Source organism: Pundamilia nyererei, unplaced genomic scaffold (genome assembly GCF_000239375.1).
Source record: "Pundamilia nyererei isolate P.nyererei 1_Seehausen unplaced genomic scaffold, PunNye1.0 scaffold00047, whole genome shotgun sequence".
Taxonomy (NCBI): domain Eukaryota; kingdom Metazoa; phylum Chordata; class Actinopteri; order Cichliformes; family Cichlidae; genus Pundamilia; species Pundamilia nyererei.
Window position 1 is genome coordinate 509707 of NW_005187448.1, and position 17571 is coordinate 527277.

The 17571-nt window shown below is 41.5% G+C and overlaps 1 protein-coding gene across 3 annotated transcripts in view; it reads left to right on the forward strand.

Annotated features, from left to right (window-relative positions):
- The window catches only part of LOC102195210 (ERC protein 2), a 159138-nt gene that overhangs the window by 72534 nt on the left and 69033 nt on the right, over nucleotides 1-17571 (forward strand). For all 3 annotated transcript variants that reach the window (XM_013910740.1, XM_013910742.1, XM_013910741.1), the window contains 2 exons: nucleotides 3018-3111; nucleotides 13589-13749. In XM_013910740.1, coding sequence (XP_013766194.1) covers nucleotides 3018-3111; nucleotides 13589-13749 — 255 coding nt within the window. The remainder of the gene's footprint in view (nucleotides 1-3017; nucleotides 3112-13588; nucleotides 13750-17571) is intronic.

Below are 17571 nucleotides of genomic sequence, written 5' to 3' on the forward strand. Positions count from 1 at the left end.
TCTTGCTGCAGCATTTTGGATCAGCTGAAGGCTTTTCAGGGAGTTTTTAGGACTTCCTGATAATAATGAATTACAGTCGTCCAGCCTGGAAGTAATAAATGCATAAAGAGTGAGTTTTTCAGCGTCACTCTGAGACAGGATATTTCTAACTTTAGAGATGTTTGGTTATTATAACCAAAACTTCCTCAATGGTTTTAAAGGTTACTGTTGTGTGTGTGGCAAGGTGAGAAGGTGTTAAATGTATTCATCTTTTTATTAGACATATTTCACATTCATTGCACACCAACATCAATCATGAAAACAGACAGTCATGCACACACACATGCTTCCAACTAAGGGCTGTGACAGCAAATATTTGCCCACATGTGGGGGCAGCTTGTCGGTTGCGCCCAGAATAAACACACCAGTGTGGATGTGGAATAATAATGTGGCGCATTTTAGCAGCTGCTTGGTCACAGCTTGTTTACAGTGTTGGAGGGTTCTCTTAAGCACTAATTTGTCACTGTCAGCTTTCTCGCACTTTCTGTTCATTTTCTTTTTTCTTAAAGTACGAAGGCCTAACTGGGAGCTCAGAGATGTGTGTTTTAATTCTATTTTGAGCATATTTGTGAGTAGACATGAACTCTACCCTAAGACCAGGGTGCATGCATTTTGTGGTTAATGAGTGTCTAGTAGTAGTGAGTTTACTGTGAGGGCTTGTGTGTGTTTTCCATATTTTTTTAAACCTAATATGTGTGTGCCACATATACCAAGGCTCAGGGATTGGCGCGGAGGTTAATACATATCCATCCTGGCTGGTTACACAGTTCAACTCTGTAATCAGCACCTGAGCAGTACACAACGCTGACAGCAGATTTACTACCCATGTGTGTGTTTCTGTCAGTAATCAGACTCGTGGCATTTTATTTCTTAAAAGGAGAATGTGGGTTATGTGCGCAGTGGTGCGCATGCATGTGCTCGCATCTCCTGTCTGCATATGTTTGTGTTTTGTTGTTGAAAGATTTACACAGCAGTGTCTCACCTACCTCAGTCGTGTCTTGTCTTGTCCTAGTCTGCTTTCTTGCTAAGACTCGGCACACAGCATTCATCCTTACCTGATGTACTGTACACAGTGCAGCTCTGCAGTCTTCTGAGATGAAGCATGCAGAACTTGTTTTAACTAATAAAACTAAACAAATAAAGCCAGATAAAGCAAGACAGGACAATGAAGCGAACTTATTTGTACATGTTAAATATTGTGCTGTACTCAATAGTCGGTACACACACGCAGACGCAAACACGCAAAATAAAAACTGCAAGGAAGTGTAATTTATGCACATATGTTCACGTCATGTGGAAAACAACGTCCCCTTCTATGTGGTGCTTGCACGATCTCGCCAAGTTTATGCTGGTTTCCTCTGGGAGCCGCTCCTTCGCCCGTCATCACAGTGCAGCTGATAGTTGAAGCAATCTTTCAAAAGTGGACACAAGGGCCAGACTTTGCATGTTTGTCCCTCTGGAGCCATTCATTTAAAAAATCCCATTAGCCACAAGAATCTTTGAAATTTTCCCAGTTTAGCCATCGTTTCCATCTTAGGAAGCACCTGTTTTACCACAGAACCAGAGGTTTTACTTTTTGATTTATATTCTTTTGATTATAATTTATAACTTTTAACTTAAAACGTCTTCAGAGCCTCTTTGTTTCAAGTAAAGCACGGTTTTGCACCATGTTGTGCCAGTGGTCAGATATCAGTTGCAGCTGCACAGTGCTGGGCAGGCCGAGGATTTCCCCTCTGATAACGCTAGGATGTGTAAATACAGGTTCAGACATTTAACATTCACTCTGTATGATTTATTCCCCTGAAATATAATGAATTTCATGAAAACTCCTTCACCCTTGGCTCAGCTCTTCCATGCCCACACCAATTTTTGTATTATTGCTGTTATTATTGTTATTTTTTGTGTTGTGTAAGTATTTACCATCACACCAAATGTTAGAATCACCAGTTAACCTGACAAGCAATCTTTGGACATGTTTGTCAGGTTAAACCCAACAACCTTGATGCGAGGCCACCAATGTGCCTCTGTGCTGCCCAACAACTTGATATATAGGCTAACTTGTGCTCTGTGCTTAACCTACTCTAGTTTTTAATACTTTTTCACCCCTTTACGTTGTACTCAAAGTGCACTGCAAGCTGCACTTACAGACATATTTTTAAAGCTCGTGCACACATGGAAACCTGTAAGGGTGCATAGGGAGGTCCTTCGGTTTTAGTCTCTTGCCCAAGGACACTTCAACATAAGGATGCAGAAATCTTGGTCCCCGATTGCACACTGGCTTCCCATTGTTCCTCATACAAAGGATAGCTTAAATGCAAAAAATGTGTTTCCTGATGGGGCTTAATAAAGACAATCTTCCACTTTTCTGGCATAGTTGGTTAATGTTTTGATTCTCTTTGATACAGTAACTAAGTCCAAAGGCAATATACTTGAAGAAAACCTCAAGGAAAATTGGTTTTGTCATACATTTTAAGAACATACATTTCAACTGGTGCACTATTTTTCTGAGGTGAAAGCCAGTCCACTCTTGACTTAAAAAGATGTTGGCTGTGTTTGTGGCATCTGTTTGTTGAGTTTTCTGACCACTCATTCATGCAACATGTCTTCATCTGCATCTTGAAGACTTTCTTGCATTTGTACATGCAATCACTTGCTAGACTCATTCTGTAGGAGTCCATAAGCATTTTTTCTACTTACCTCGAATTCTACTTGCATGGTGTTGAAGGTTTGATTAATTATTTCCCCTTTTCTTTTTTGTTGAAGAAAATGGTCATTTTGATGAATATTTTTATGGATAATTGTCGTCTTTAAAAGGCTCAAATATGTCAAAAAAGCAAGCAGTTTTGTACTTTCAAATGACCGTATATCTCATAGCATTTAATTTAGTCGTTTAATGTATTTCAGATTTTGATCATTGATATATGATATAACAAACACTCCTTGTTTATCTGTTGTCATCCATTTTTCTCTGTCTGAAGACAAATCAAGTCTCCTAACATCCAGAAGCAGACGGTGCCAGGTGAGATGAGGAAAGACGCCCTGATTGATGGACATCCCCACTCGTTATCACAGGTTTGATTATGTTCGTACGTTTATGTCAGTGTTATGTTTGGATTCTTTTTCATGTTTCCAACCAGCAGAGTTCAGTTTGGTTCATTCTCAGTTCATCTACCTGTTTTTGTTTCCCCTCTCACCACCAATTGCAAATGATGTCGATGAATTTCTTCTTCTTCTTAGCTGTGCTGTAGTCCCTCCATTCATAGATCTCAGAGTCTTAGCCAGAAACAAAACTCAGTTCCATACCTAAAAACTGCATCATGGTGACTCACATGGGAATAGCAGCACACTGTGTCTAGTCAGACCTCATGATGTACCCTCTCTGATGTAATTTGTGTAGTTGCTTACCTGCTTAGACGTCAACAAGAGTGTTGACTCACTGTGTGAGTGCACACGTATACTTCTACTCGTCTGCAGGCTGAGGTGTTAATATACAGAGTGTAGCCATGCCAGGTTATCCCCAGGGGACGGATGAAGTAAAGTACATTTACCTTCCTGCCAAACAGACCAAGAGTCTCTCTCAGTCTGTTTTTCTGCTGAACTATTCTGCTATTTGTGTGTTCTGGCAGCCAGCATTCAACTTCCTATTTCTGTATCTAAACAGTATCTGTGAAACACACATTAGTATTGCTGGAAAGAGACATGACGTGCATGTCAGGTACAGGGACGTGGGACACGCTGAAGCGGACCTTACCTAGTGCGTCCTTAGTGCGAGTCTTTTTGAAGTTACACTAACAGCTGAACGAAGCGCCCTTGATTCAGGTGTAGCATATAAATACAGCTGCAAGCTTTGGGACAAACTTCCTTCTTTCATGTGCGAAAAATAAAACTTACTCCAAACTCCTTTGGTGGCCTTTCTCTGTTTTTTGTAAACATCTTCATATTTTGAACTCTGTCGAGCTGCTTGGCTGTAGCAACAGTCCCCATGAATATACAGCACTTTACATTCAAATGACATCAATCGTTTTCTAGATTACAGCAAAGTATATTTGCGCTCCTCTTGAATGTCAGACAGGCCTCCAAGTGCTGCTGTTCGTCTTTTAACTCGTTCCAGTGGAGGTGACCACATCACTCTAACTCTTGTTGACCTTCAGTGTTTACCAGATTTTACTGCTTGTTTTCGAAGCTTACACGGTCATTCGCCTTTATGTTTGTGATCTCTTTTACTCTCCTCGGCTCTTTGAGGTTCTTTAAAAAGCCCTTTCTGAAAATCTCTGATTCGTATTTTTTTTTAATATTATTATTATTATAGCATATTATTAGCAGTGTTATCATTAGTATCATTTATCCTGAATACAATATAACCATCACATTTTTGTTGACTACATCATTTAATGTTTGGGATGGCACTAAATGTGGCAGACGCTCAGATATGTCAATTGGGGGAGATTGGAGAAGAAGCATCTTGGATAAGAAGCTTTGAGAAAGGCCTCGGGTCTGCAAAATTTTGTTATTTCCATTTATTTTTGTAGTTATTGAATATATTAAAAAATACTGAGCAAAGGAAATGTTCATCTTCAAGCAGATACATGCAATCAGACTGAAATCCCTGTTTATTGTCATTGATCTGTGATGCTCCACCCTCCTGGTTTCCTGTGCTATTCTTTGCTGTTTCCTCTGGCAAGAGCCTCAGTCGGTCTTCAGAGCAACTGGCTGCACCTGAGAGGTGGGCGTGGCCAAGAGAAGAAAAAAAAGCAGCTCTTTCTGGCTGCTCTCATTCTTAATAAGTAATCTGAGCCAGATGTTCTGCATAACAATATACAGAACAGTTTTCACAGGACTACATGATTCCACCACAGCATTGCACTTGGGCTGAGCTTTGGTTCATCGTCCTGTTGCATTCATGTCACATTTGACTCTAGAATGCTTTCGTGTACAGACGAGTTCACGATTAACTCCATAACTGCAAAGTGCTCAGGTCCTGTAGCTGTAAAGCCCAAATCATCATCCCTCCTGAGGTTGTTGCAGAGGTTGTGTAGTTTGTTTGGTTGGTAATGTGCATACCTACAGGAAGTAGTATGTTCTTTTAGAGAGAAGAGGCCTTCTCCTGACAGCCCTTCCAAACAAGCCATACTTGTCTGGGATGGAGTTCTTAGGTTTAATGCAATTATTCTGAGACTCTGTTTACAGTCTGACCTTGGGGTGAATTTGCTGGGACGCCCACTACTGGGAAGATTATGGGATTGTGTTAGGATGAACCAGAACGCTCCAGACCATTAAACTTCTGCTTTTACAAAGATATGTTACACCTAGACTATAAAAGCTGCTGCTACTCACCTTCTTAATTCTGTGGGTGTACTTAGTTTTCCACAGCACTACATGGTGTCCTGTGAAAGCTCTTTTTTTCACTGGACTGTAATTCCTTTTGTGCTGACATCTTACATAACATTCTTGCATACTTTCACTTATCCATGCGTGCTTTATAACGTTAACTCCTTTCATGTCTCAACACAGATTTTTAGCCGTGCCAGCGGCATGGCTCTAAAGCTTTCTCGGTTAATCTTGATATTTAGAGAACTATTCAGTGGATTGCCATGAAACTCGATACAGACATCCACTATACTTAGTGCTTAAACCCTAACTTTGATGATCTACCAGCTTCTTCCACAACAAACTTTTGCATCTTTTTAACATTTGCGGTTCAAAGTTAAATGTTCACTGGATGAAATCTCATGAATTTGGCACACATTTGTCTCCTCAAGATGATTTTAATCATGTTGGTAACTCCTTCAGCAAAACCTCAATTCTAATACACTTCATTGAAAACATTCCCATCAACCTATTTCTGGGCATTAATAACTGTTACTATGTCATTAACCTAGAAGGACAATCATGGCAAACAATAGTGCGGTTACAAACGAGCATGCTAGCTTTGACAGTCTTGATTATGCCAAAGCTAACATGTAGTCCAAAACCATGTTGTGCTTAAGCTTTGAGGATATAGTCTCACTGAACCACAAAGGCGGCTGTAGAGTCTTAGACTTGTTTTAAAATGAACATAAAATTCACACAAACTCCATTAGAACAGTTTATAATATAGATATTTCTGTCTCCAGACCGTCTGACGTCAAAGACTCCTTTGATCCTTATGAGTTATTGCAAAATCCACTTTAACAGTGATTTCACATGTGCACCACATTTTAGTCAATTCGATTGCGCAGTTAAGTTGAAGAAAAACGTTTCCCCATTTTTGGGGCAGATTTCAGAAGAAATTTATCACTTGGACATCAACCCAACATGAATAAAACTTAAGTTTCTTAGACGTCAGCTAATAGACAGCAATTTAATGTAATACATTTTGAGGTAAATATAGGAGGAATTTGTTAAAAATGCAACAAAGGCATACCAATAAAACATTGAAATGTTGAAGTCAGGTTACATTAGATCAAATATTCACTGGCTATGGAGACACAACATACAATCTGTATATCCGGTTGTTCAGTGATGACGTGACGAATCCTACTTCCGGGCCTAAAGTAGTCTGCGTTTAATATGGCTTTTGTGTTGTTAACATGTTTAATGTTTTGTATTTTCTTCTATTTGATCTCAAAAAGCTCCTAAAACAGTCAGTGATCACTGTTGACCTCCCTCGGCTTTTATTACCGCTAATCATTAATTTAAGCTCAGTTTTTAAAACCTTAGGATGTAACTACAGCCCAGCCCATGCAGCAGTATATGAATGACTAACCTTGTATTGTGGATGGATTATCTTAGTTGTTCTCCTGGCTGAAGTTTGGTCCTTTTACAGCATCCTGCCATGCGATTACATTTGTTCCTGACCACCGAGAACACTCACGTTAACTTTTATCGAGTGGAAAAAAAGTTAGCTTGTTTATATTATGCTAACATAGCTGTGTTGCTAGCGGTCACGTAGCACATCATTATATACCAGCTAGCCCAACTTCAGTAACCCTACAAACGTCACTGCTGTTTAGTTTTCTGTCTTCATTTATGCTGGAAGTGATAGCAGAGCTGTACGTTTTAATTTGTTTCCAAAACCCCGCAGTCAGGACATGCTATATTGTATTTAGATAGAAGCTAGCGCGCTAACTCCCTGCTAACTTCTAACTCCGTTAACTCATTCACTGCCAGCCATTGGCAGTGAATGAGTTAAATGTCATAAATTCCGTTTTCATGGATGCCTGGATGTTAAACTCAATTGTTACACCTGGTAGAGCAGAACGCTGATCATTTTATTAAAGATGAAAGACTTTAGACAGTTTTTCAACTCTCAGTAATACCATAGTGATCGTTTGATATATGGACCTGAAGCGGAGTTTAGGCCCAGACACGGCTAGTGACGTCAGACATTACGACCAGATTGTGTCTGCTCAGCGGTGAGGCTGGTTGTGGCCTCTTCCTTTCTCTTTCCACTGCTCTCTGTCTCTCTCTTATCTCTGGCTCCATCAGGAACACAGCACGCTCCAAGGGTAAACACACACAAACAAACTCTCCCAATCTTGCCAGAAGAGTTTATGTGGGATGGAGCGATAACATCTCTTTGCTCCATTGTCTCCATCGCGCCACGCTGCACTTAACAAACACAGAGAAAACACATCGGAAGTATTCTCCTCAAACCTTCACACCGGCCTTTTATTTCTCTTTTATCTGTAACTGAGAGGCATCAGCAACCCTCGGTGCTCACCTGTTTTTGAAAGTGAATTATAGCAAGGAAGGGTTCTTCTTTTTGTGTTTTTTGTTTTGTGATTTAGGGGGAAATGTGAAGAAAAAAAAGATTGTTCCCAGAGTCTGTAAACTGGACCTAAATTACTTATGAGATGTCTGGCCCTGCACACATATTTAGCATATTTTAAATTATGAAACACAACAGTTCATAAAGACTGAGACAGATGTCTGATCATAGGTGCACAGCTGCTGGAAATGTGCATTCTCTCACTCTCCGCTCGTTTATGTAAGTGATCGTAATCCCTTCATCAAGCCAGAACAGACCAGAGCCATAATGATCCTTCCTGGGGGAATTAGGTGATGATTGTTACTGCAGAGGCAATTATCTTTACTTTTCTCCCCGTCCTCTGTGCTTTTGTATCTTCTTGCCCTATTTTTCCCCATTCTTTGTAGTCTTGAAAGCCAGTGATATTCTCGTGTTACTAATAAAACTTAAAGCAAACATGTATGCACAGACACATTTATAGTGCACATTCATACAGGGGCAGACACAGCTTTCTGGTTAGGTTACACTCAGGGGTCCAGCAGTGGCAGAGCCCCATCTCAGTGGGGTGTGTGTGTGCGTGTTTCTGTCTGTTGGGTGGGGTCAGACCAGTACTTGTTGATTCTGGTGCATCGAGTTACCGCTTGTCTGTCACATCCAATTACAGTTTCGGACCGTTGACGCACTCGGCCTGGCTCTGTGTGTGCGTGTGGGTGTTTGTCGCTCACCTCCAGCTGTGCCATGCCGACGTAACGTGCCACAAGTATCCACTTGTGATTCGGATGGCTTGGCAATGTTTTCATCACACTTACGGATAATCCTGTTGCTGCAGTTTTAGTCTGCACCACTGACTCGCTCAGTGAGTTAGCCTCCTGCACTGATGGGCTGATAATTGTACCAACCTTATACTTATTTCCTCTTCTTTAGTATTTATTGGAGGCACTTAATAAGCTATTCATGTGCAACTTGTGTGTTCCTGGCGCTGTCTCATAAAATGACTTTCACTACATGTGTGGAATCCATCACAAGCGATTTCTCTTGTAATACAAAATATTTTCTAGATCCCTGTCAGACATGAGACATGTGCACATTTACAGGGCAGCTAAAGCTGGCTGATGCCACTCTTTCAAAGATTATATTCACTTTCACAAACATGTAGCATCTATTTCTGAGATGAAATATCATTTTAACAGCAGTCAGCCAGACTTATTCTCACGTTTCCTAGAGAGCGTCCGGCCATCCCTATTACTCAACAGTGCTTATTGCTTTTCACATACCTCGTTCACATTTATATTTTACATGTAGATGTAAGGCATGAGTATATCAGGTTTGTGACACTTTTGTTGCTCCTTATGGACAGATTTTGTAGCGTGTTGCCATTAATTGTTCTTTCTTACATACCCTTCTTATTGTCATCTTGTGTCACTGTGACTCTACAGAGAATTATGGGACTATATGTTTCTGTAATAGTTAAAGGCTCATTGTTTGATATGAGTTCAAACCAGAATTTGATTGTAATTCTATAATTCAGATCTAGGGTTTAGTGTGAAGTTTATAAGTTTGCTTCATCAGTTCATTAGTTTAACCATTTAAAATCACTGGAAACTGTTTCCTCGTCCACGTGTCCACAAAGCTTCTGTAGTGCTCCCAGAAAAGTGTGAACGTGTGAACTAGAAAGTGAGTCAACGCTTTCGGTGCTGCAGAGAAAGTTGACAAAAAAAGAAAGGCGGCGAGATGGAGAATCAGAGGGTTTATTATTTCTGTCCAGTGTTTTCTTTCACAGTTCCATCAACCAGGGTGGAAGCGGATCCTTTTCTTCCACTCACCATAGGTGTGAAAGGCCACACACAAACTGCATGTAAATGCACACAGTCTACTCCACACCTACAGATTCTCACACTCACATGGATGGCAGCAAAGGTCACAGCACTTAGAAACTCTTTCTGCCCTACTTATCTCTCTCTTGTGTCTCGGCTGTGTCTAATTCTTCATGTGGGAAGTCTGTTTGCTTCTCTAGCTGCAGGATTTGTTTTTCTTTTCTTTCATTTCTGATTTAGCTAGAATGATTTTTTTTTTTTTGCAAAGGGCCAAACAGTGCAGTGTGAATGCAGATGATTTGTGCACCAAATTGTTTGAACATTTAAGAACAAACTATACTGAAAAAACATTCATCTTCCTGCTTTTTGCTGCTTTGCTTCCAAAACCCCTCCCCTTAAATCTTCATGCCCCTAGCTTCCTCTTTTGGCTTCCCAGGATGCCATGCGGGACACAGCTGAGCAGATCATGGAGCTGGAGAGGGCACTGAGAGAAAGCATGAACACCTCTGCACATAGGGAGGCTCTCTGGGCACAGGAGGAGGCTGCCCGGGTTCAGGCCCAGAGACAGGTTTACCCGGCGTAGCGCACGCGTATCGGGCCCCCGTACCACCATATACATTTACTCGCACGCATGCACACAGATAGTCTCGAGGCTCTCCACACAGGTTTCCTTGTGTACCTTTTAAACTCTGTGATCAGATCATTCAGGACTTCAGGACCACTGCAAAAAACAAAACTTAACTGCGCCTCCATGTGGTTCAAAATGTAGCTGCAGGCAGACCATTATATCATTATTACCAAATGGGTAGTTGCCTTTTGTTTCCTCTCTGTTATTGCTTTTTCTTCTTAATTTACTTTTTATTCTCTAAACACTCTTTTGTTTATTTTATTGTTCTTGACTGAAATTTCAAACCAAAAAAAGGAGAAAAAATTCCAGTGGCCTCCTTTCGTTTTTTCTTGTTAACTTTGCATCTTTGAAAATGTAAGCATACGTTTGAGATGTTGTGAGTTTATGTCTCTGTAAGCAGAGTGACTGACAAAGCTGGAGACTTGATGGAGCACAGGTTGCCCCTTTTAACCACATGTCCTGCTTATCTGGCTGCCTCTCTGGCTGCCTGCTGGTCCGTCTACAACTTTGAGCAGGCCCCAAAAAAGTTTACGTGTGTGTGTGTGTGTGTGTGTGTACGTAGGTGTGTCTGCGGTGGGAAAGAGAAACAAGGCAAGGGAGTGTGTTTCCTCTCGGTGTGAGCATGCATTTGAATGAGAATGACCTCGCATTACTTACGAGTGCCACAAGTAACATGAGAGCAATCGGCGGTTAAAACAAGAACCAACATTTTGAGGCAGAATGGCGACTATATTGCCTCAAACACACACGTGTGCTTCCTGGGAGAGTTTAAAAGATGAAGAGAGGCCGGAGCAGCAAAGTAAGAGAAGGTCAAACTCAGTTTAGAAAATTTTGCAAGCGCCAACGCTAACTGCGGCTTGTTTTTTTTGTTTTTTTTCTCCCTTCTTTTCACAATTTCTGTACTTTTGCACGCTTGACTTGCATTCAGCATGGATACTGTGTTTATCAAACAATATTCTGATTCACTGCAAAGTCAGAAAAGTATATTTATGTCTGAGGGACTTTTTGCACGCATAGAAGTAAATGATTCAGCTGTGACCTGAGATTACCCAAAGATTCAGGAAAAGCCTTTTCTAGCTGATGACACATTAACATTCATTGACCCCACGAGCCATAGTCACAAGCCTTTATTATAAGTCAATCCAAACCCTACGCATAGAAAACATACCGAGCCAGCGTGTGGTCATACTAGCGACTGAACTTGACACGAGCTGAACTAGAATGGAGTTACAGCCACACTGTTGACACAAGGAAAGCTGCCCGAGTGCTCAAGGTGCTCAGTCACCGATGCTCACTGTTCGCTGTCAAAGGAGTGAGCTTTGTCAGCCAAAATAACGTTACCACATAAGACGGGAGCGGTTCAGCATGCCATCATTTTAAAACTAGACAGTTGTCAGTCAATCACCAGTCTTGCCTCGGAGACTGGAAAAGAGTGCGTGGAGCGACTTAGAGAGGAACCAGTTCCTTTGAAACATCACCTGACTCTGGCACTGCTTCAGCCCGCCCTGCCAAACTCACATTCTCACCCCTCCTCTCCTCACTCTTTGCTTGATTTTCTTCTTTCTTCTCCCCTCTGTCCCAGAGTAATCAGTCTCATGATGTGTAATGCGCTGAAAGTCTTCCATCAGCCTGACCTGCTGAAATGGAGCATGGGTAATGCCCTGGGTCACTTTTTTTCACACCCTTGTTTTCTAAGTCTCTCACTCCCTCTGCCTCTCGTCTTTCTCATACAATCATCTCTGCTGTCCAGCCACTGTCCCGAGCCTTGCGTGTTCCCATCTGCCTTCTTAAGTTGTCTCACGCAATTATCTCCGCGCTCTCTCTCTCTTGTTCTTGATTTCTGCTGTTTTGCTCTCCCCTCTGTGGCGTTTGAACTAGGCCTTTGAACCAGCAACACAACGCAAACGGACAAGAGGGATTTGGCCCTTACCTCTGAGCCCTCAATCAGCTTATCAACTAAAGGGGCTTTGGGCCAGCCTTAGAAGGCCTTAGCCTGGCTGGGGGGCTTTGCCTTGAAGTTGAGCTAAATTAGCACGCACAGGCTCACTGCTAAGCTGATTAGGTCCCTAATTTCACTAAAATGCATTGTATTCCTTATTAATGATGTGATTGTGAAGTGAGGGCTAGCCTGGGTGGTGGACTAATAAGGGACTGGGAAGGGAAAAGTTGGTGCATGAGGGTTGATAGGCATGTGGTGGGTGTAAGTGGAGCTGTGTGTGTGACCCTTGGCTTTCAAGAAGAAAAGATTGGCTTTGTATGCACTCGATCCTGGAATCAAACAGTGAATATTAAAATGGTGTAAGTTTGGAGACGTGCATATTTTGACGTTACTCGGTCTATTAACAGCTAGAAACTACTGAGGTCAATTGTTCTTGGCAGAGCTACGGGGTGTATTTTATTGAATATATTGAATATTTTGTTACATTTTGAAGACGTTTTGACTGAAAGTCGTCATTTTCCAACCGTACTGTTTAAGTTTCAGCGCTCCGCACTCCCTTTGCTTTTTTCTTCTCGTATTCAGCGTGTGATATTCATGAAGAGTGAGCACGTAAGCTGACATCTGTGAAACACACCTAGAAAACTGGAGGAGATGGAAACTGTCCTGAAAATGTGTGAACCATTTGGCTCCTTCATAAAAGAGGCCCATTCCTTTCTCTCATGTCCTACCCCATGCAGTGGTTTTCCCCAATAATCCTTTTCTCTGCATTTTTCTTTCTCCTTTTTTTCTTCCAAACTTTAGATTTTTTTTACCCTGTATCACAAATTAGCAGCTAATCAAAAGTAAACAATGATAAATGTATGTTCCTGTTGTTTTACATTTACATCTGTACATGCTTGAGTAATACTGCATCCTATTGTGAAGTGCTAGCTGTTAGACAATTAGACACTTCCTGTCTAATGACGCCCTGAGGTCATATCCTGTCAGACACACATGTGTGTGCAGATACAGAGGATGCAGTCAAGAGGTTGATCATTATCCTCAGCTCTAAAGCACAACTGCACTTGAGAATATGATAAGTGAAAGGCGAGGGTGGAGAGGAGAGGGTCAGAACAATCACTCAGCTAACCTGTGACCCCGAGTAATTTCTCCTGCTCCTAAATGTCAGCTGGCCATTGATTTTCAATGTTTAGGCTGTCATTTTATGTCATCTTTTAGCAATCCAACACACGTTCTTGACACACACACAGACAGCAGATAACTTGTCCTATATCAAATTACTTTAGCATGCTCACTTCTGTGTGTGAGTGTGCATGCATAAGTGCAGAATAGACATGTTTCTTTGTATTATTATAAACTTATCTTATAATTAAGAACGGATCAATGTGGGTCCTCTAGTGTGTTTATACCACCTTCCTTCTTTGTCTTCCACTGAATAGCTGGAGGAGCTGATGGGAGCTTTGGAGAAGACGCGCCAGGAGCTGGACGCCACAAAACTGCGTCTGTCCTCCACTCAGCAGTCGCTGCATGAAAGAGACGGACATCTGAACAGTCTGCGACAGGAGAGACGAAAGCAGCTGGAGGAGATTCTGGAGATGAAGTGAGTGTCGCAGTCACCTACATGTCTACATATACCGCACTCACTTTCAGTTACATTAGGTAGCTTTTAGTTGAAGTTTAACTGAATTGAGTACAGCTGTCGGCCCAAACATCTGTCTTTACAAAGTGGTTAGTGTTGTGGTTTAGGTCACAATATTAGAAACGTGCCATTTTCATGTGCTTATTGTTTAGGTTAAAGTTAAAGGCAACGTTCTTGCAGTGCAAGATGTGTAGTAAAATGAGTAGCACTGGATATTTTAGTAATAAGATGCTAACAGAGGGGTAAAAATTTGAGTCATGCTGTATTACTACTTTAGAAATACACCATGTTTTTAGGTAAGAAGTCACAGCACTGGACACCATGTTTAACATTATTTCCCTGAAATATCAGGACTGTGTGAATAATTTCAGTTGTAAGAAGTTAATTATCAAATGTTTTACTTTTTTAAAAATCATGTGATTTGATGCATCTGAGGCAGTTTGGGGTTCAGTATTGAGTCAGGGACCACATCAACATGCAGACTGGGAGAGTCTGGAATTAAACCACTGTCCTTTAACTTTCTAATCTTTGTTTTTGGCTCCATTACACTATTACATAAATGCCATTCAAATGTATCTCAAGTAGAAATTGTTGATCCCAAGTTAATGTTTTCAGTTACATAGTAATTTCTTAGTTATGCATTTTTAAAATTAAATTATTGCCCCAGTACCCCACGTGTTGACACGGAGCTACCATATCGACTGGTAGTGAGCGATACTACACTTTTCTACTCAGTTTAAACACTTTCTTGCTACAAACCTCATTCACCCTTTCATACAAAAGCCCTTTTCTGTGCATAAGCACTAACTTAATGTTCACAAACACTATAATAAATGCATTCAGGGGAAGTCTTGGTTAAGTATATTGTCCAAGGATACTTTGACATGCAAGTTGGAGGATCGAACCACTGACCCTCCGATTGGTAGACGACCTGCTGTACCTCCTGAGCCACAGCTGCCTCCGAAGGGGGGATAAAAGTACACTAAAAGTGTGAGTGCAAGTGACTGACAGCCCATAAAAGTAGATTTTCTTTTTTTGGCATGGTATGATGGGCACTGGCATGATTTACTCACTGTTTTATCAAGAACATTTGTAAAAATAGCAGCATTTTTTTCACTGCAGCTCATAAACCTGTGTCTAATATTGTATTAGGCACATTTATCTGCTCACCTGTTCACATATGCGTTCGTGTTTGAGTGTGATATAGACATCAGCTCTGAGGTGTATTCTGAAGCAGGATCAGCCGTTGTCTAAAGGTGCCTCGTGAAAAGTTCAGTTTATTGAGGACAGGTGGTGTAGTCTTAGATTTGTGTGCAGCTCTTGCTTCGTGTGTCTTTGTGACACAGAGGGAGTTAGAGCAGAAGGAAGCTTAGGAGGAGGATGTGTAGAACTGTTTGCATTTCCATGTGTGAGTGTATGTCAGTGGTTGTGTATGGATGTGTGAGTGAGTTCAGTGATCTGCAAGTGGCTTGGCTACATGTGCGTTTGCTTTGAGCGCTCTGATTGAAGGAGCATGGAACCACATATCTGCTTGTCATGTGCTGCGGAGAAATGCCTTTAATGTCAGCTACTCAGTGCAGTACAAAAGAGAAGGCTGGCACATTCTGTATGTATTGAAAACACAATTGTTAAAGCCTACTGTGGCTTCAGCTCTTCAGACCACACATATCTGATGTACATATAGCTGTATAGGGTATTTCTGACTACTGACAGCAGGGTGCCCTTTGCCTGTCTATCTTCATACACACACACAAACACACACACTGCTGATACAAACCACCTTCCTGTCTGTTTCAATTTCCACCCTCCAAGCATTACTGGGAATGTTTATCAGTGGAAATGAATAACATATGATAAAGTCAGAAAGCGTGGTCTACGTACAGTATAGAAAAATGCTCAGCAAAGTAGCATGTGATTATTTTAGTGAGTTAGTGGTCCGGTAGCTTATATTGATTTTATTAGAAATATGTCTGAGGAAGAAGGTTGTTGTGATGATTCGCTGACATGAACAACAAAAACAACAAAGCAGAACCTTCAGCTTTTGTTCAAGCCTGCATTGGTAAGACCTTTAGAAATGTGCCATTGATAAGGGGACATGAGGGGCATGAATGTGCATGTTTGTGTGTGTGGTCTGTTGTACACGGTTAAGTGTGTGTGTGCGTGAAGAGGTTAGAAGCAGGGGTTAGGGGTCACTGGTGATGAGGATTAAAGGACTGTTGAACTGCAAAGGGCAAAGCTTCGTGAGACTGACACACATCTGAACAAGCTGCAAAGATACACTTGCAGAACGTACACACAGCCTCAGTGGAACTCGCATATAATCACTCACGTCTGCAGACATGCACATACTTACACAAACTGTGGCTTACTCCTTTAAAAGGGGCCATATTCCCAGAGCACAGCTCTGCTCCAAGTTAGCAGAGGGAAAGCTAAACAGGAAAGATAGAGCAATGAAAGAGAGGTAACAAGCGAGACACGTTAGGGGGAAAGCAGCAAACATTCGGGCAGAAAGAGGGAATGAGAGGGAGCAGAGAGTGGAATGGAGGGACTGCACATGCTGAAGCATTTCAAATCTTAAATCATGAGAGAAGTTTGATTGCATGCCAAGTTTCTCCTTCCCTCTGCTGTAATGTGGCATTTGTCAAGAAGACCAGCTGAAGCAAACCATGTGAGGCACGTCTCCAATGAATTGGAGAGCTTTCTGTGTGTGTCTTTAATGTGTGCATATATATGTGTGCGTGTGTGTGTCTGTGTGTGTGTGTGTGTGTGTGTGTAAGCCAGAGGGAGGTAGAGAACTCTTGGCTTTTCAACACTGTTAATGAAAGAGACAAGGAAGGAAAAAGCATTTTCAATACTCTCATTGCATTCTGGGTTTCCCTGTTCATCGTGTGTGTGTGTGTGTGTGTGTGTGTGTGTGTGTGTGTGTGTGTGTGTGTGTGTGTGTGTGTGTGTGTGGGAAAGAGAGAGGGAGAGCATTTTCATATTTGCCTTTTACAGATATAGCTATATAGCTGAATGCTTAATGCTTAAGAACACTGCAGGTCTCCTCTGTCACCCCACACCAGATTGAGTTTCCACCACACTGTGCAATATTCACACACACATACAAACACTCACACTCACACAGATGGCCTCTGGAGGAGCTAGTCATTAAACAAGTCTTGGGTCATGGGGTATAGGTGCACAATAGAGAAATTATGTGTTTGGACATTTTGAATAGCTAGTCATTGAGATGTTTCCATAGTCTGAATAGGATAAAACTATATATGCCACAACATCGCAGTGGCTTACTGAACCTGAGCCTTCTATAGACTTTAGGAATGTAGGTGATATTATCTCTGTTTACATTTCAGTGATGGAAACGACGATAGTGGAAAGAAAGGGGGAAAAAACAGTGGCAGCTTCGATGCAGAGTTGATAAAGCGGAACTTCTTTGGGGTAGCTAAGTGGCAAGTTGAAAAGTTAAGAGATGGAGGAAAAAATTACAAGACAGAATGAGGAAAAGAGGAAGTTGTATCATAGATTTAGGGAGGAAATAGTACATGATGGAGAATGATATGCTGGGCCAGGGATTGATGGAGGGACTGATGGATGTAGGGAGTGGTGGAAGAAAGGAAGGTGAAGCTGAACTACAGCTGTAAAGAGTTGGAAGAGCCATATGAAGAGCAGTTGTTGGAGTAAAATGACCAACTTTAGCACAACATATATCAGCAAATACCTGCATCACACTGAAACAAAGAATGCATACCTTTTTAAATATTTTTACTTTTCATGTAGAGCATC